This window comes from Pantherophis guttatus, chromosome 10 (assembly GCF_059756535.1).
Source record: "Pantherophis guttatus breed Tessera chromosome 10, ASM5975653v1, whole genome shotgun sequence".
Classification (NCBI taxonomy): Eukaryota; Metazoa; Chordata; class Lepidosauria; order Squamata; family Colubridae; genus Pantherophis; species Pantherophis guttatus.
In genome coordinates, this window is record NC_142072.1 from 3825150 (window position 1) to 3844449 (window position 19300).

The window sequence follows — 19300 nt, forward strand, 5'->3', positions numbered from 1 at the left end:
CAACTGGATTTTTGTGGGGATTTTTCCTTCGAAAACTTTTCGTTTCTCATCCAAGAAGCTCTTAAAGTTCAGTTCTTAAGGTAGAACTGAAGGAAGCTTCTCGGATGAGAAGTGAAACCTTTTCAAAGAAAAAAAAAAACAAGAAAGTCCATTTGCCCTTTTGGAAAAGGCACCTTTGGGACAACCATGATCTGGATGATTGAAAAATCTCCATAGTTATTTACCAACCTATGGACTTCAACTCCCAGAAATCCTGGGCCAGGTGGCTCAGGAATTCTGGGAGTTGAAGTCCACAGATGGTAAAGAGTCCATATGTGCTGCTCTTGATCTATACAGCTTTCTGTCTTTCTTGCTCCCATCTTCCCAGCTAGGTTGTTTTCACCCCAGCATCCAAGTCGTCTAAGCCCTCTTCTCTGAATTTGTTCCAGCTTTTCTGTAGGTCTCCAGAGTCGCCAGAGCCTGCAGCTGTCCCATCTTATATCTTATGGAATGATCTAAATTCACAGTATATTTCAGCAGTTTCTTCCCTTCTTGAACGGTGAAGGGGAAATCGCCGGACAAGAATTTCTCAAAAAGTTCAGGGTCTCCATCCAAGGCCATGATGTTCTGGAGTTCCTTGTGCTTGGAGAACAGCTCAGGACACGTCTCCAAAAAGACATCCCACATCAATTCCTTCTCATAATCGTTGGGTGGTTTGCCCTGCAACTTGTCTTCCATGCGTTGGAGAATCCAACTCAAGCGACAAGGCCACTGGTTGGCCAAAACTATCCAACTGGCCACTGCCCGGGGACAGAGGCTGTGCCTCAACAGGTGCTGTTGCGTCATCAACCTGATCGTAATGGGGATGGTGTTGACAATTCTCCTCATCTGGATAATGCTATCTGGGATATAATGGTAGAGGCAATCTTGTTCATTATGCAAGCAGTGAAAAGCTTCATGGATATATTGCACAGCTATAGTATCGATCTGGTGTTGGTCTTCTTGAACCACCGCTTCTAAGTTCACCAGTGCTTCACTGTTCCCTTTGGACTTGGTCACTCCCAACTCCATGTTCCTTGTGATGACGCCGTACATCAGATCTTCCCGAGTCTGGAAGGCCTCGTGCAAACAACGCATCTTGGACTTGATGCCGATTTCCGGGATGGAGAAGGGAAGCGTCACGGTGCGGTTGAGGTATAGGTAGCCGTTGTCCGCCATTCCCTTCATGGTGCTCGCCTGCTCCAAGCAAGAAGTGATGACACAGGGGTCAACCACCAGGATGAAGATGAAGGGGGCATTCCTGTCGGAAAGGAGCGTATTGATGGCATTCAGCACCCCAACCACCCGTTCGGGGTAGCACATATCCAAGCACGTGATCTCAAAGACAATCCTCAATCTCCGACGTTCGAAGATTTCCATGTAGTAGATAAAGCTGGTGAGGACCTCAATCTCGCTCTTCACCGCACTCATGAAACCCAGGTGGCTGGTGAACTTCTCATCGCTGGTCATGCTCTCGATCTTCTTCTTCTGGCTGATGATCAAGTGCTTAATCACGGGACTGATGGCGATGACGAAGCCGGAACCCGAAATGGCAGCCAAGGTGCCACTGAGGTATTTCAAGACCGTGCCGTCCCTTATCTCTGGTACGAGGAGGGCGATAGTACCCAGGCCTGCGCCAGCGAGCAGAATCACAATAAGACCTCCTGCGGCGCAACATGTTTTCTTTTTAAGCCTCCACTCTTCTTGGGTGAATCCTGAGGCGAATTGCGGACGGCTCCCCACCACGTGGTAGAAACTGAGGGGAAGAGGACCGAAGTGGTGGCGGATATGGTCACACAGGGTGGTGACCAACCCAGCCCATAATTTGTCGCTGCCTGCGTATTCCCAGGCGCTGAATCTTATGAAGAGGAACTCGATGGTTTTCCTTCGGAGGTGCACCTCAGTGATGACCGGTTGGTAGAAGACGATGTACCACAGGAGGGTCAGGTAGTTTATTCCTTCCGGGACTCGGGACCTCTGGTGAGTCCTATTGAATTCGGCTTCCTCCCTTCGGATGGATTCTTTGAGCATGCATCCTGCAAAAGTTCGTTCAGGAATGGTCAACGGAAGATCTGCCAAGCTCTCAAAGACCTTCTATCTAGAGAAGAGAATATTTGTAGCTCAAGTTTCAAATGTGGAGTCCTTGGTGCTCTCTGAGGTTGGTGGTTTTCTTGCAAATGTTTTGTAACCTAATTACGGTAGGCAACATCATCAGATGATGTATCTAGTTGGGTCATGAAACATCTGCAGGAAAAGCACCAAGCTCAGAGATCACCAAAGACTCCACAGCCCTCCTCCCCCTCCTCCTTTCTCCTTCTTCTCCTTCTCCTCCTTCTCTTCCTCCTTCTCCTCCTGCTCCACCTTCCTTCTCCTTCTCCTCCTCCTCGTCTTCCTTTTTCCTTCTCCTTCTCCTTCCCTTCTCCTCCTCCTCCTCCTGCTGCGCCACCCTCCTTCTCCTCTTCTTCCTCCTTCTCCTCCTGCTCCACCTTCCTTCTCCTTCTCCTCCTCCTCGTCTTCCTTTTTCCTTCTCCTTCTCCTTCTCCTTCCCTTCTCCTCCTCCTCCTCCTGCTGCGCCACCCTCCTTCTCCTCCTTCTCTTCCTCCTTCTCCTCCTGCTCCACCTTCCTTCTCCTTCTCCTCCTCCTCGTCTTCCTTTTTCCTTCTCCTTCTCCTTCCCTTCTCCTCCTCCTCCTCCTGCTGCGCCACCCTCCTCCTCCTCCTCCTCCTCCTTCTCTTTTCTCCTTCTCCTCCTTCTCCTCCTGCTCCACCTTCCTTCTCCTCCTCTTCCTCCTCCTTTCTCCTTTCTCCTTCTCCCCCTTCTCCTTCTCCTCCTCCATCTTCTTCTCCTCCAAGTCCTTCTCCTCCTCCTCCTCCTCCTGCTCCACCTCCTTCCTCCTCCTCTTCCTCCTCCTCCTCCTCCTCCTCCCCCTTGTCCTTCTGCTCCTCCTGCTCCACCTCCCTCTTCCTCCTCCTCCGTAAACTCCTCTTCTTTCTAGCACTGATGATGTTACGTAGTGACACCAATGATACAAGTTGTGTGACAGCACAATGACTCCTGTGAGGTCCCTTCTCTTTCCCCAGAGACCCATGGATAGAAGGAGGACTCTTCTACTACGGGATCTCCATAAATGGATTCCCCACTGATTTTCTCATTGTGGGACTGACCTGCGATCTGGTCCAGTAGGGAGTGAATGCGAGTTCCGCAGGGCGAATAGAAACCCACGGTGACCGGGGTGGAGGTATGGCACAACGTCTTCGATAAAGAGCAGCAATAAATGTCATCCTCAGTCAGCAGATCTGAGGAGTGGAAAAGAGGGGGAAAAAAGGAATGGAAAATAACCAGAAAGTCCACATATCAGTGTCACTCAGCACAGCACTGAGAAAAGTGACTTATGACCAGTTTTTGCACTTATGACCGTCATAACATCCCCATGGTCATGTGATCAAAATTCAGGCACATATCAAAAGGCATGTCTTTATTAACATTAAAGCATCCCAAGCAGTGGTGAAATCCAATTTTTTTTACTACCGGTTCTGTGAGCATGGCTTGGTGGGTATGGCTTGGTGGGCATGGCAGGGGAAGGATACTGCAAAATCCCGATTCCCTCCCCACTCCTGGGGGAAGGATATTGCAAAATCCCCATTCCCTCCCCACTCCAGGGGAAGGATACTCCAAAATCCCCATTCCCTCCCCACTCCTGGGGGAAAATATTGCAAAATCCCCATTCTCACCCCACTTCTGGGGGAAGGATATTGCAAAATCCCCATTCCCACCCCACTCTGGGGCCAGCCACATGTGGCATTTGCCGGTTCTCCAAACTACTCAAAATTTCCGCTACCGGTTCTCCAGAACCTGCTGGATTTCACCCCTGATCCCAGGGTCATGTGATCTTGCTAGTCGGCATCTGACAAAGTCAATGGGGGAAGCCAAGTTCACTTAATGACCACATGATTCACTTAACAACATGGCGCCAAAAAAAAAAAACCTTGTAAAATTGGTCTCATATGCCTTAACAACCACCTTGCTTAGCAACACAGGAATCCTGGTCCCTGGTGTGTAACCTCTTCTTGCCTCAAGCGATGTTTCTCAACGTCAGCAAATTTACGAAGCGTGGACCTCAACTCCCAGAATTCCCCAGCCAGAATTCTTTAAGATGGATGGACTTCCATTCCCAGCATGGCTGGGCTGGGGAATTCTGGGAGTTGAAGTCCACAAGTTGCCAAGACTGAGAAACATTACTAGACCTAAAACATCACTATGGAAAAACCATCCCTGACAGGCCTTTTGTTCCCCAAAGATCTGCCAGGGGGAAAAAAAAAATCATTTGAGAGTAATTAGGATAATTAGCTTGTGTAACTCATCCTATTGTAAATGCCTCAGAGCAAGAGCTGTGATTTCTTCAGTGTTTTTTCCCCTCAGGTGTGTTTTTTTTCCCCCCTCCCCTTTGTGGAAGGAGCTGAGTGTTTATTTACCATCCTATTTCAGGCTTTAAAATGCCGGGTTTATTTCTGGTGTGTTTTCTGTATGAAAAAAAGGAAATTTTATAAGTGTCCTCAAAGGGGGGGGGGTCCTCTGAGCTGGAGAAAACATGCTTTGGAGGTCGAAAGGGGTCCAAAACGTGTTCTGTTTTATCATGACAAGGTCAAAAAAGTCAAGATGGCGGCTGTGAGGAGCAAACCTCGGCCCATTCGTTACGTACTCATAAACAGCAGTAGCTGAATTGGATAGCGACTCCGCTCTATAAAAATTTTTTGGTTAGCTCCCGCTTGTATTCTGAATTTCTTCAGAATATGAAATAATTTGGATTTTATAGTCCTAGGTGGCATTTTCGCATGGGGGAGCAATGTTTGAACCATCTACGCAAGCTGTGCTTTTTGGAACGGTGTCCCCTCACCGTGTGGACTCCCCAAATTTGATCTTTTCTAAATTTCCCCTCCTTGCATGCAGAAATGTAGCTCCGTGAGGAACATCACTTCCTTAGCAGATAATATTCCCTCGGCAAGGAATATTTGTGTAGAGATGGGTGCATCTCAGAAACACCCACACTCGTCCTGCAACCTGAAATTTTATCTCAAGCGTGGATAAATTCGCCCTGTCCAATTTATAAACCTATTTAGGGATTATAGTGGCGATGGTAGGGCAACTTTGAACTCTTGTTTATATTTTGAAATCATCAGTAATGGAAATGTAAAAGGAAGGGAAAGTCCCTAAATCGTTAAAGACTTGACTCAGCGAATATTTTTTTTTTCACCCACTTAAAAAATGTGTCTCATTAAGATTGAATCAGGGTTAATTCAGGACGACATTCACAATTCCTTTGCAAATAAACTTCTGAGCCAGCAGGAATAGAGAGGATCTGATTCTGCACCAAAATAAATACTAGTAGCTTTCAATTTACAACTGTAATAGAGCTTGTAAGTAATGACAGTCATAAAGTCAGTCATTACTGCGACCAACCTGATTTTACAACCTTTTTTATGGTGCTCGTTAAGCAAAATCTATAAATTTCCTCTCTTCTGCCAGCATTTTCATTTCGTTAGATTATTCTGAACTAAGGAACCAAGTCTGTGATGTCTTGAAATCTAAGAAGCTTGTGACTTGAAATTCCCTTCTTACTGAAAATAAATGTTTTTTTTTTAAATGTAACAGATTTATATGAATGTTGTGGCTTGTCAGTGGCCTGTGCAGCTAGTAGCTGATTCTGACAGTGAGGAGGCTGGTGTGGTGTTGCGCCAGCAGCCTGTGCAGCTGGCACTCGAGTCGGACAGTGAGGAGGCTGGAGAAGATGTGGTGCCAGAGGCGGGGATTCAGCCAGGGCCTTCAGAACCTCCAGAAGTTCCCTTAAGTGAAGAGGACGAAGAGGAGGAGCCTCTTCTCGATGCACGGACGCACAGAGCTGCCAAAAGGCAGGAGTGGCTCCTCAGGAGGAGGTCTCCTCGAGAGTAAAGCTTGGGGCTAATTGGCCACTCCCTTAGCCTATTTAAGGAGGAATGCTGATTGAAGCAATTTGCAGGGAACAACTTCGTTCACATACCTTCGTGTACACATAATCATGGCCACCCAGTCACATGACCAACTAGCCACGCCCACCCAGTCACATGACATCCAAGCCACACCCACAAAATAAGCCACGCCCACAGAACCGGTAGTAAAAAATTTTAGAACCCACCCCTGGTTGGGGGTCACCACAACATGAGGAACTGTATTAAAGGGTCGTGGCATTAGGAAGGTTGAGAACCACTAATCTAGAACGTGCTTGTCCAACTTTTTGGCTTGTCTGGGCTGCATTGAGTGACGAGGAATTGTCTTGGGCCGCACACAAAATATCAAAAATAGGTAACGTGTACAAATAGCAAACTTTGTTTTTAAATATTACTTGGTGTCCAGAGCCACATGTAGGCTGCAAGCCACAGGTTGCACATTCCTAGTTTAGTTATCGCAATGATAAAAAATAAATAATAAAGGGATGCAAAAATCTGCCAAGCGTTATTTACCAATTAGAGAGACAATAACACGGGGCTAATTAATCGGCCCCCAAGTTCATTCATTCTGGAAGAACTATGTCAGGGACCAAAACCTAGCAATTTAAGAGTCACTCAACTAGCAAAGCCAGCAAGGGAAGGACATAATGAAGAACGGAAGAGAAAACATTTAACATATTATGCTAATAAAGAAAATAACTACTGTGTATGTAATCCAGTTTTAAAAGCATACGTTAATTATCTCCCCCACGTACAGGAACTGCTGCAAATGTTAGAACTGTTACTTAACTTTGCTGAAGATTAAAAGCATTCTGATTTCTGAAGGGAAGTTTAGGGAACAACAGTGCTAACATTTGCAACAAGCAAACATGAGTTCGTTTCAAAGGACTGATGAAAAGCATTGCTCAGGCAGTCCGTCTGTTTAGCAAGTATTCAGAGTTACAACAGCGCTGGAAAAAAACTGACTTACAACTGGTCCTCACATTTATGACTATTGCAGCATCCTACAGTCAAGTGACCAAATTTGAGTGCTTGGCAACTGGCGTGGATTGCAACATCCCGAGGTAATGGGATGGTCATTTCCAGACTGGGTCTCTAGGCGTGCTTTTTTGACAGCCTCTTAAATTAAATTTTAGTGCACAGATAGTCTTGGATTTATGACCTATACTGGGATCCAAATTATTGTTGCTAAGCGAGGCAGTTGTTTAGTGAGTCGCACCTGATTTTATGACATTTTTTTGGCCGCAGGTGTTAACAAATCGCTGCAGTTGTTAAATGAATCCCACGGTTGTTAAGTGAATCCGGCTTCCCTCCATTTACTTTGCCTGACGGAAGCTAGCTGGGAAGGTCACAAATAGCCATCACGTGTCAGCAAGACATTGCAACCATTGGATGGATATACCTGATGCCAAGCCCCCCAATTTTGATCAGGTCACAATTGCTATAATAGTTGTAAGTGCGAGGACGTGTTACAGTGCCATTGTAACTTCCAATAGTTGCTTCGAACGGTTGTAACTTGAGGATTTGCCTGTATTAAATTTGATATTTTTTTTGGGAAGAAGTGGATTTAAATCCTTGCTACCTTCCATTTGCCTAAATCAGCCTGACTAGGTGGCTCAGTGGCTAAGACACTGAGCTTGTCGATCAGAAAGGAAGTCGGCAGTTCGGCAGTTCGAATCCCTAGTACAGGTCTGTGTGAGCAGGGGGTTGGACTAAATGACCTCCAAGGTCCCTTCCAACTCTGTTACTGTTAGAAATCCAGCTGGTGTGAATTAGATGCTGGGCCTACCTTTATCGTGATACTCGAGGTGGCTAAAATGGGTCTCCCGGTTCGAGCATATGCACCCCATTTCGTGGCAATCCTCCGCATGGTGCAGCCTGGCGACTTCCTCGTCATAGTAACTCATCTGCGCTGGAGTTGGTGGGCTATCAACTGAACTTCCCAGGCAGATTGGAGCCTGCCAGAAGGAGATAAAGCAGACAGGTGATTCAACCTGTTTACCTGGGACAGGTAAGTTTCTAATGAGAATGGAGGAACAAAATATGTCTATCGAGCCACATCTGGAATATATGCATTTGCAACAGCAGGGTTTTTCTCTATGACTTTTTTTTTTTAATTTCCAGGCTTCAGGTTACATGAAATGGGTCCATTGAGTGAAAAAAGGAGAGGAAGGAAGGAAGGGAGGGAGGGAGGGAGGGAGGGAGAAAGAAAGAAAGAAAGAAAAGGGAGGGAGACAGAGAGAAAGAGAGAGAAAGAAAGAGGGAAGGAAGGAAGGAAGGAAGGAAGGAGAGAAAGAAAGAAAAAGAGGGAGACTGGGAGAGAAAGAGAAAGAAAGAAAGGGAAGGAAGGAAGGAAGGAAGAAAGGAAAGAGAAAGAAAAAGAGGGAGGCAGAAAGAAAGAAAGAAAGAAAAAGAAAGAAAGAAAGGGGAAGGAAGGAAGGAAGAAAGAAAGAAAGAAAAAAGAGGGAGACAGAAAGAAAGAAAAGGAAGGAAGGAAGGAAGGAAGAAAGGAAAGAGAAAGAAAAAGAGGGAGGCAGAAAGAAAGAAAGAAAGAAAAAGAAAGAAAGAAAGGGGAAGGAAGGAAGGAAGAAAGAAAGAAAAAAGAGGGAGACAGAAAGAAAGAAAAGGAAGGAAGGAAGGAAGGAGAGAAAGAAAGAAAAAGAGGGAGACAGGGAGAGAAAGAGAAAGAAAGAAAGGGAAGGAAGGAAGGAAGAAAGGAAAGAGAAAGAAAAAGAGGGAGGCAGAAAGAAAGAAAGAAAGAAAGAAAGAAAAAGAAAGAAAGAAAGAAAGGGGAAGGAAGGAAGGAAGAAAGAAAGAAAGAAAAAAGAGGGAGACAGAAAGAAAGAAAGAAAAGGAAGGAAGGAAGGAGAGAAAGAAAGAAAAAGGGAGACAGGGAGAGAAAGAGAAAGAAAGAAAGGGAAGGAAGGAAGGAAGAAAGGAAAGAGAAAGAAAAAGAGGGAGGCAGAAAGAAAGAAAGAAAGAAAAAGAAAGAAAGAAAGGGGAAGGAAGGAAGGAAGGAAGAAAGAAAAAAGAGGGAGACAGAAAGAAAGAAAAGGAAGGAAGGAGAGAAAGAAAGAAAAAGAGGGAGACAGGGAGAGAAAGAGAAAGAAAGAAAGGGAAGGAAGGAAGGAAGGAAGGAAAGAGAAAGAAAAAGAGGGAGGCAGAAAGAAAGAAAAAGAAAGAAAGAAAGGGGAAGGAAGGAAGGAAGAAAGGAAGAAAGAAAAAAGAGGGAGACAGAAAGAAAGAAAAGGAAGGAAGGAAGGAAGGAAGGAAGGAAGGAAGGAAGGAAGGAAGGAAGGAGAGGTGTAGTTTTGGTTCTTGAAGCTCCAGATTCCACTGACCTTCACAGCTGGCTCCAAGTTCTCTTTAAGTTGGGGGAAAAAAGGACCAACAAAAATAAAAACCCGAAGGTGTGGCTAATCAGAAACTCCTTTTAAAGCAAGATAGGCATACCAAGGATGCTAATTGAGATGACAAAATATTTCAGCCACTGTATTGCAAAAGAAGATGATTTTAGATGGGATCAGATGCAGGCCGTGTGGCCTGGATATTGAACTGTGGGAAACGGGGTTAATTCTGATGATGTTTTATCAAAAAACGAATTTAATTTTTTCTCTCTTTTCTGTTCTTTAGTGGCATTCTTCTCTAGTGACAGAAAAACTTTACTTATAACAGGAGTCTTTGCTTTACGATCAAAATTGGGGCCAGGATTTCCATTTCTAAACAAGTTCAGTTTTATGATTTTTTTTAACCACGGTTGTTAACTCTATGCCAAAAACAGCTAATTATCTCTCAGTGGCTTAAATTCTTCTGCAAAATAACCTGTCTTTAAGATGAAGGTGGTTATGAGTGGGTTGGATATTGGCGTAGAATAGCTGAAGATATCATTGGGATGCCTCAGGCTCATTTAAGTCCCAGACATTCATATTCACTGATGTTTAAATCCATCTTTGTGAAAATATAATTATTTTCTCTGTGTACAGAAAAGAGTTCCACCATATTTCGGGGACTGAAAGTAAGACCAATTTTGGAGGTTGTAAAACAATCTTTCTCAACCATAGTCATTTTAAGATGTGTGGACTTCAACTCCTAGGAGTAGCTGGGAAATTGTGAGGTCCACACATCTTAAAGCATGCTGGCTGGGGAATTCTGGGAGCTGAAGTCCACACATCTTAAAGCATGCTGGCTGGGGAATTCTGGCATGCTGGCTGGGGAATTCTGGGAGCTGAAGTCCACATATCTTAAAGCATTCTGGCTGGGGAATTCTGGGATCTGAAGTCCACATATCTTAAAGCATTCTGGCTGGGGAATTCTGGGAGCTGAAGTCCACATATCTTAAAGCATGCTGGCTGGGGAATTCTGGGAGCTGAAGTCCACACATCTTAAAGCATGCTGGCTGGGGAATTCTGGGAGCTGAAGTCCACACATCTTAAAGCACATGGCTGGGGAATTATGGGAGTTCAAGTCCACACGTGTTAAAGTGGTCAAGGTTGAGAAACGGTGATCTAGATTAAGATTATTATGCAAGCAGATTAAGATTTTTAATCCTTGGACTCTACTTTACAAATCCCAGTGGGTGGGTGGGTGTCACCCATTTAGCAAATGCAGGGCATCCATGAACATCAAAGGTCCTTCGCTGAATGTCTGTAGAACACCCGTATTAAAACATTTCCCTTTTCTTTCAAGAAATACATTGGATAAAAAACCGTGCAAGACCTCCGATGGGAATTTTGCTTTCTTGAGCTTTATGTTTGCTCCAAATGCTTCTGCGGTGCCTCGGGGGGGGGGGGGGAGCATGCTGGCTGGGGAATTCAGGGAGTTGAAATCCACCCATTCTTAACTTGGCCAAGGTTGAGAAACCCTGCCATAGAACATTCCTTCCAATTAGTTAAGGAGATTAAATCGAGAAATGCTACGTTGGTGGCTACCCTTGGTAGCCTTAGGTTGAAGCTGTATCAGTCTGATCCAGAAGTTCTCTACGTCCGCTCGTGTGCTACTCGGAGGAGGAGTTGTAATTGAGGGCTATAAGCAGACCTCGGCAGCTCCTTGTGATGTCAATGGGTGAAGATATAATTGCCAGTTTAAAGTGTCAGGTAAACAAGAACTTCAAGGGATGACCTCGAACCGAGCTCAGTGACTCAGCCTGCAGAGGTGGCGTTGGTTGGAGAAGGCTCACCGTGTGATCCCAACCTAACCGTGATCAAATCTTCCAGGTATTGATTAAGAAGGCATTTCCTGTATTACCTCTTCCTGTAAACCAGTGTTTCTCAACCTTGGAAGCTTGAAGATGGGTGGACTTCAGCTCCCAGAATCCCTCAGCCAGCATGCTTTAAGATATGTGGACTTCAGCTCCCAGAATCCCCCAGCCAGCATGCTTTAAGATATGTGGACTTCAGCTCCCAGAATTCTCCAGCCAGCATGCTTTAAGATATGTGGACTTCAGCTCCCAGAATCCCCCAGCCAGCATGCTTTAAGATATGTGGACTTCAGCTCCCAGAATCCCCCAGCCAGCATGCTTTAAGATATGTGGACTTCAGTTCCCAGAATTCTCTAGCCAGCATGCTTTAAGATATGTGGACTTCAGCTCCCAGAATCCCCCAGCCAGCATGCTTTAAGATATGTGGACTTCAGTTCCCAGAATTCTCTAGCCAGCATGCTTTAAGATATGTGGACTTCAGCTCCCAGAATCCCCCAGCCAGCATGCTTTAAGATATGTGGACTTCAGTTCCCAGAATTCCTCAGCCAGCATGCTTTAAGATATGTGGACTTCAATATGTGGGTGGGGGATTCTGGGTGTTGAAGCCCACCTATCTTCAAGCTACCGAGGTTGAGAAACACTGCTGTAAACCCACATATTGAAGTCCACATATCTTAAAGCATGCTGGCTGGGGAATTCTGGGAGTTGAAGTCCACCCATCTTTAAGCTACCAAGTTTGAGAAACACTGCTGTAAATCCAGCCTGACCAAGCAGCTGGATTTACAAATACAGCCACAAATACAAGTCGTCCTCAAGTTACGACCACCACCGAGCCCAACATTTAAGGTTGCTTCAGCGAGACATTCGTTAAGTGAGTTTTGCCCCATTTTACGACCTTTCTCGCCACGGTCGTTCACTGAGTCACACCATGGTTAAGTGAACCTGGCTTCCCCTGTTGACGTTGCTTGTCAGGAGGCCGCAAAAACGGATCGCATGAAACACACACACACACATACCGTGGGACGCTGCAACCGTCATAAATACGAACCAGCTGCCAAGCATCAGAATTTTGATCACGTGACCATGGGGGGGGGGAAGATGCTACGACGGTCGTAAGTGTGGAAAAAGCATAAAACACTTTTTTTTCAGTGCCTTTGTAACTATGAACGGTCACTAAGTGAAGTGTTTGTAAGTCGAGGACTACCTGTAAAAGCATAGCAATCTGGGTATGTGTAAATGAATGCTTGACTGCCAGGGATCCCACAAAGCATTTCAAACCTTTGCCAGATGTTTCCAACCACTGGCAGAGTTTTGATCTCACTACTATCATGGCTGCTGAATCTGGACATTTTTTTAAAAAAAACCAACCCTGCCGACATCCCTGGCAGATGCAGAAAAGGCAGAGACCAGAGGTGGGTTTCAGCAGGTTCTGACCAGTTCTGGAGAACCGGTAGTGGAAATTTTGAGTAGTTCGGAGAACCGGTAGTAAAAATTCTGACTGCCCCCCCATCTATTCTCTGCCTCCCGAGTCCCAGCTGATTGGGAAGAAATAGGGATTTTGCAGTAACCTTCCCCTGCAGTGGGGAGGGAATGGGGATTTTGCAGTATCCTTCCCCTGGAGCAGGGAGGGAATGGAGATTTTACAGTATCCTTCCCCTGGAATGGGGAGGGAATGGAGATTTTACAGTATCCTTCCCCTGGAGTGGGGTGGGAATGGAGATTTTACAGTATCCTTCCCCTGGAGCGGGGAGGGAATGGAGATTTTACAGTATACTTCCCCTGGAGCAGGGTGGGAATGGAGATTTTACAGTATCCTTCCCCTGGAGTGGGGAGGGAATGGAGATTTTACAGTATCCTTCCCCTGGAGCGGGGTGGGAATGGTGGAGCGGGGTGGGAATGGAGATTTTACAGTATCCTTCCCCTGGAGTGGGGAGGGAATGGAGATTTTACAGCATCCTTCCCCTGGAGTGGGGAGGGAATGGAGATTTTACAGTATCCTTCCCCTGGAGTGGGGAGTGAATGGAGATTTTACAGTATCCTTCCCCTGGAGCGGGGAGGGAATGGAGATTTTACAGTATCCTTCTCCTGCAGTGGGGAGGGAATGGGGATTTTGCAGTATCCTTCCCCTGGAGTGGGGTGGGAATGGAGATTTTACAGTATCCTTCCCTCGGAGTGGGGAGGGAATGGAGATTTTACAGTATCCTTCCCCTGCAGTGGGGAGGGAATGGAGATTTTACAGTATCCTTCAACTGGAGCGGGGTGGGAATGGAGATTTTACAGTATCCTTCGCCTGCTACGGCCACCAAGCCACACCACACCCACCAAGCCACCCTCACTGAACCAGTAGTAAAAAATTTTGAAACCCACCACTGACGCAAAAACCCAACAGGTCAAACTTCTCCATCCTTCCTCTTTTAGCCTGGGAAAATGTCACCTGCTGAATTTGATATTTTTTGCAAACTGATCAGGTAGATGAGATGAGAATTGGCTTTTTCAGAGCCAGCCCTTTTCTGTCTCTTCACCTGTTCTAAAAGAAGTAAGGAAGCTCACTATACATAGCCCCAAATATGTAAATATTTCCCAAGCAGGGAGTTGGTTCAAAACCTGGCCTATTTTTAATTCTCTGCCTTGCATTTTTCTTTCTTTTTTTTTCTTTCAGCCCGAACAATGTGGCTTTTTAGTTGCTTGGTCTACATCTTGATAATTTCATTTTGGCTTCCTTTCTTTGATGCTCCCAACCCTGTTGACTAAACCTTCAGATCTCTTACTCATAATTTAAGTAGTAAACCATAACTTTGTTTTGCACCATTCATGATGTTTTTCTCTCTCACAAGAGCTGCGGTTATATAAGCCTAAGGGAAAGGGAAAGGTTCCCCTCGCACATATGTGCTAGTCGTTCCCGACTCTAGGGGGCGGTGCTCATCTCCGTTTCAAAGCCGAAGAGCCAGCGCTGTCCGAAGACGTCTCCGTGGTCATGCGGCCGGCATGACTCAACGCCAAAGGCGCACAGAACGCTATTCCCTTCCCACCAAAGGTGGTCCCTATTTTTCTACTTGCATTTTTTACCTGCTTTCGAACTGCTAGGTTGGCAGAAGCTGGGACAAGTCACGGGAGCTCACCCCGTTACGCGGCACTAGAGATTCGAACCGCTGAACTGCCGACCTTTCGATCGACATGCTCGGCGTCTTAGCCGCTGAGCCACCGCGTCCCTTTTATATAAGCCGAGTTACTTAAGGTTAATTTCGTCTAGTTTGGATGATGGAACATCTGCAAGAAAAGAAGCAAGTTCAGAGAGCACCAAGGAGCCCTCAATTCAACCCAGAATATTCTCAAATATTCTCCTTGGTCACATAAGCCTCCAAAGCGAAATCTAGGCATTTCACCTTCTAGCAAACTGTGTGACTCAACCTTGAATCAGCTTATTCTTTCCGATATTTCAAAATTCCTTATAGAAGAGAGTAATAGTAAAGGAATGACATCCATTTCTTTTCTTTTATTATTAGTATTTCTTAATTCATGTCCATACAAGCTTGGCTGTTTTGGAGAAGTAGAATTAAAAATTCGTGGACAGTTTCCTTTCGAAAGTTTGTGATCATTTTCGTGAGATTCCCATTCTCAGATAATGGCTAAATATCTCCAGCTCAATTTTTATGTACGATGAAGCCTGGCTTTCCAAGAACGAAGCAAACAGGCCACGGATATTCCTTCTAGAGAGATTCTACTTTACATTTTGCCTCCACTTAATACAGATAATATTGATTTATCACCACTATTATCCGTTGCAAAGCGGGACAGTTGTTAAGTGAATTTCGTCCCATTTTACGACCTTTCTCCCCCACCGTTGTTAAGTGAAACCCTGTGGGTGTTAAGCTAGCCACACGGTTGTTAAGTGAATCTGGCTTCCTCATTGACATTCCTTGTCAGAAAGTTGCAAAAGGGGATTGCGTGATCCCGGGAGGCTGCAACCGTCATAAATACGAGTCCGAATTAAGCGTCTGAATTTTGATGACGGGGATGCTGCCATCGTCATAAGTGTGAAAAGCGCTTCCTTCAGTGCCATTGTAAGTTAAACTGGTCACTAAACAAACTCTTCTTGTAAGGCTTGGGGGGAGTCATTGAATCAACCTGATATTGTTAGGAAAAAAATTATACAGCATTTTTGTCCTGTCTCGCCTTATCAACATCCGAGAGAGAGAAAAGAGAAAATCTTCTAAACACTGCTGGTGCCAGGATGATAAAAAAAAAAGCCCCTTGGCTGGGAATTATGGGAATTGAAGTCCGGCACACACCCACAGGTTAGAGAAAGTTCTTTGGGTCCTGCGGTATCTTAGTACCTCCTTTTTTAACAGGCGAGGAGGAAGAAATAAGAATATTGGAAGCTTAGTCACCCCAAATGTCCACCCCCACTTCAATATCCTTCTGGGTGCAGAATTGGGGTGGGGGAGAGGATACCCTGTCATTTTAGCAACCTCTTTTTTTTTTTTTCATTCATTCATTCAGCCAGCACAAGCCCCTTGCCCTCTCTGAGGTCCTACCCACTCCTCCATCTTGGAAAAAGACTCACCCCAGATCACATGAGATGCTTGGAGAAGACAGCCGAATCCCCAGCTCTAAAGATCTCCTCTGGTCTCTATTTCACGGGTACCCAAAGCATCTACTTGGTTGAGCTGGCGGGGATTTTACAGGTCTTGGCAAGGCACCGGTCCTCAAGATTCGTCTCCTCGCATGCAGAACGTTTTGACGCGTTCCTCCTCCAGAAAACCTCGGTCCTTCCAGGTTGTGGATTGCGGCAGCTCCTTTCAATCTCCCTCAACCTGTTTTTTTGGGCCCAGATTGCGAAAGGTAGCGAGGAGTAGCTTTTGCCATTCACACCTCCACCTTGCCAGCGGAGAAGTGCACAGGCCAGACTGTAGGAGGCAAAGCAAACCCTGGAATTATTTTGAATGTGGGTGTCCTTTTTTTTTTTTTTTCTTCCCTCTTTCCTTGATGTTCAGGTTCCTTTCCTCAAATTCAGGCTTGGGATGGTCCAGGTTGTCCCAAAAAGATCGAACAAGGTATAGAAACACCTTGTAGGTGAACATGCCCGCATTAATCATTCAAGAATTGATGACGATGATGACGTTATCCATTCAGTCATGTCTGACTTTTGGGGATTTTACGGGACCGGGTCTCTCTGGAATCTTCCAATCTTGCACCACAGGTAGTCCTCGACTTACGACCACAATCGAGCCCCAAATTTCTGTTGCTAAGCGAGATGGGGTTGTTAAAGAAATTTTGCCCCCATTTTACAACCTTTTATTTATTTATTTATTTATTTTTTGCACCACGGTTGTCCATCACTGCAGTTGTTAAGTTAGTAACATGGTTGTTAAGTGAATCTGGTTTCCCCCTTGACTTCCCCCCCCCGTCATAAATATGAGTCAGTTGCCAAGCTTCTGAATTTTGATCATGCGACCACGGGGTTTCTGCAACGGTCTTAAGGGTGAAAAACGGTGCTAAGTCACTTTTTTCAGTGCTGTTGTAACTTTGGTTACTAAAGGAATTGTTGTAACTCAAGGACTACCTAGATTAGTCTTAACCTGCACTTTTAAAATTCAGCTTTGCCTTTTGGCACCAAGATCTTGTTTCTCAATCTTGCCCGCTTGAAGATGGGTGGACTTCAACTCCCAGAATTCCCCAGCCAGCTGGGAGTTGAAGTCCACCCATCTTCAAGCGGGCAAGATTGAGAAATACTGCCTTAAAGACACCAGAAGTCCACGAATCAACTTCCAAACCCTCTCCGGACATTGCAATTTTTAACCCAGCCAATGATAAAGTGCCCGATTGGCATTCATGGGCACTTTAGCTATTTTAGCTATTTTATTTTAACTATTTCATATGACATCAGATGAACCCTTCGTCCTGCCTCTTCCCATTCTGATGCCCTCGTCTTTGTTTTGGGAATGTCGCTTCTCACTGGCTGGGCCAAAAGCCCAACGTGGCTTTCCCCTCCCTCAAACGTGTCACACATCCCAAATCTAGATCCTGTTGGAAGCCGTGGGAATTCCTTTCTGAATCAGCGTTGGGTTCTGGTAAAGACACTTGCATTGTTTCCTGAGAAAATGGGCACGCGTTCAAGGAAGACTTAAAATCCCAGCCAGCTTCAACCTGAGGGCCTTCTTGCAAAGAAGGAAGATCTTGGAAGTTTTGCAATGCTTCTCTAAGGTACGTTTCTGCCACCTACTGGTCTTGATGATCTCTAGGAGCCAGATCACATCGTCCGATTTGGCACTAGTTCTTTGAGTCTTTCGACGCCCCCGTTTGGCGTCGGCTTTGATGGTGCCCATCCATCAACGTTCTTTGAAGGCCTCTTACCGCTAACTCTTCCCAACATCATTGCTTTCTCCAGGTCCCCCGTATGACACGGCCAACATACGTGAAGTGCGGTTTTGTGATGATGTCTTCCCGTGCAGCGGTGGGTTTCACATTACATTACTGCCGGTTCCTTTGGGATAAACCATCGTCCCCCCAAATAGGAATAACACAGTGCTTTCCAGCCCTCTCTAAGCAGTTTACAGAGTCAGCCTCTTGCCCCCAACAATCTGGGTCCTCATTTTACTGACCTCGGAAGGATGGAAGGCTGAGTCAAACCTTGGAATTCTGGGAGTTGAAGTCCACCTGTCTTAAATTCATTAGCATGCTAGCTGGGGAATTCTGGGAGTTGAGGTCCACCTGTCTTAAATTCGCTAGCATGCTAGCTGGGGAATTCTGGGAGTTGAAGTCCATCTGTCTTAAATTCGCTAGCATGCTAGCTGGGGAATTCTGGGAGTTGAAGTCCACCTGTCTTAAATTCGCTATCATCCTAGCTGGGGAATTCTGGGAGTTGAAGTCCACCTGTCTTAAATTCGCTAGCATGCTAGCTGGGGAATTCTGGGAGTTGAAGTCCATCTGTCTTAAATTTGCTAGCATGCTAGCTGGGGAATTCTGGGAGTTGAAGTCCAACTGTCTTAAATTCGCTATCATCCTAGCTGGGGAATTCTGGGAGTTGAAGTCCATCTGTCTTAAATTCGCTATCATCCTAGCTGGGGAATTCTGGGAGTTGAAGTCCACCTGTCTTAAATTCGCTAGCATGCTAGCTGGGGAATTCTGGGAGTTGAAGTCCACCTGTCTTAAATTCGCTAGCATGCTAGCTGGGGAATTCTGGGAGTTGAAGCTCATATATCTTTAAAGTTTGCTAGCGTGCTTTCTGGGAAATTCTGGGAGTTGAAGTCCACCCGTCTTAAAGCTCGTAACCTGCAACTAGGAAATTCTGGGAGTTGAAGTCCACCCATCTTAAAGCTCATAGGCTGCTGACTAGGGAATTCTGGGAATCGAAGTCCACCCATCTTACATGCATGTTGGCTGGGGAATCCTTTTACCTGTAGACTTGCCAACTCTCTTTCGGAAGGCTAATTCCTATACCTGTCCGAGCTTAATCCATAAATAGAAAAACCGGTGAAAGGGATGAACTCCCTGCCACGAAAAAATACTACTGGGGCCACAAAAAAAATTCCAGGAATAACTTGGGCTCCCTCTTCCCAAGGAGTTAGCAATCCCATTTTTTTTTTTTTTTTGCCATGGACTCGATGGCCAAACTAGGTTCCCTCCTCTGGGGAACCAGAAATGTTCACCTGTGTGATGTTGACAGGCAAAATACCTGCAGCTGAAAACAAGGAAGCTTCCCAAACCATCTTTATTTCAATTTCACTTCGGGTCCCGAAAGGTGCTGGGCATGTGGGGAGCTGGGAGAAGGGTCTTGCATTGGGGAAGACTGCAAAAGCTGGAAAGAGATGGGTGAAGGGCTACCCTCGTCTCCTCCTCCTCCTGCCAAGCCCTCCGTTGGGTCTCCGGGAAGGCTGAAATGCAATGCATGGCCATCACGGGTCGAAGGCTGCAAAGTTGCCTACCTTTCTGTTTGCTTCCACTGGATCATGCTCTTCTCCTTTAGTGGACATGTGAGCTTGGTTGGTGCAACTTCCTTGCACATCAGTGAAGCTCAGCCTGCGTCTTCCTCATCTGTGGACTTCAAAGCAACTGTGGAAGTCCTCAATTATCTCCTTCTTTTGATCCCTCCCATGGCTCTCAT

At 45.7% G+C, this 19300-nt stretch overlaps 1 protein-coding gene across 2 annotated transcripts; it reads right to left on the reverse strand.

Annotated features, from left to right (window-relative positions):
* Nucleotides 1-19273, reverse strand: LOC117677686 (NTPase KAP family P-loop domain-containing protein 1). 2 transcript variants are annotated; one of them, XM_034438044.3, is made up of 4 exons: nucleotides 19122-19273; nucleotides 7789-7957; nucleotides 3183-3314; nucleotides 1-2054 (listed from the first exon to the last, which is right to left on the reverse strand). In XM_034438044.3, the coding sequence occupies exons 1-4, from the start codon at nucleotides 19167-19169 to the stop codon at nucleotides 400-402; spliced, it is 2004 nt and encodes a 667-aa protein (XP_034293935.2). In that variant the 5' UTR covers nucleotides 19170-19273; the 3' UTR covers nucleotides 1-399. The 2 variants fall into 2 exon arrangements, with proteins under 2 accessions (XP_034293935.2, XP_087732192.1); XM_087876066.1 differs by lacking the exon at nucleotides 19122-19273 and adding an exon at nucleotides 15761-15906.
* Between the last annotated feature and the right edge of the window lie 27 nt (nucleotides 19274-19300).

Bases quoted from the DNA above. Each gene is read 5' to 3' on its own strand.
- LOC117677686 (XM_034438044.3), bottom strand. From the start codon at position 19,169: ATGTCCACTAAAGGAGAAGAGCATGATCCAGTGGAAGCAAACAGAAAG. The intron at 7,958-19,121 runs GTAGGCAACTTT...TCCTTCTGGCAG, and splicing joins CAGTGGAAGCAAACAGAAAG to GCTCCAATCTGCCTGGGAAG. The intron at 3,315-7,788 runs GTAGGCCCAGCA...TCCACTCCTCAG, and splicing joins CCTCGAGTATCACGATAAAG to ATCTGCTGACTGAGGATGAC.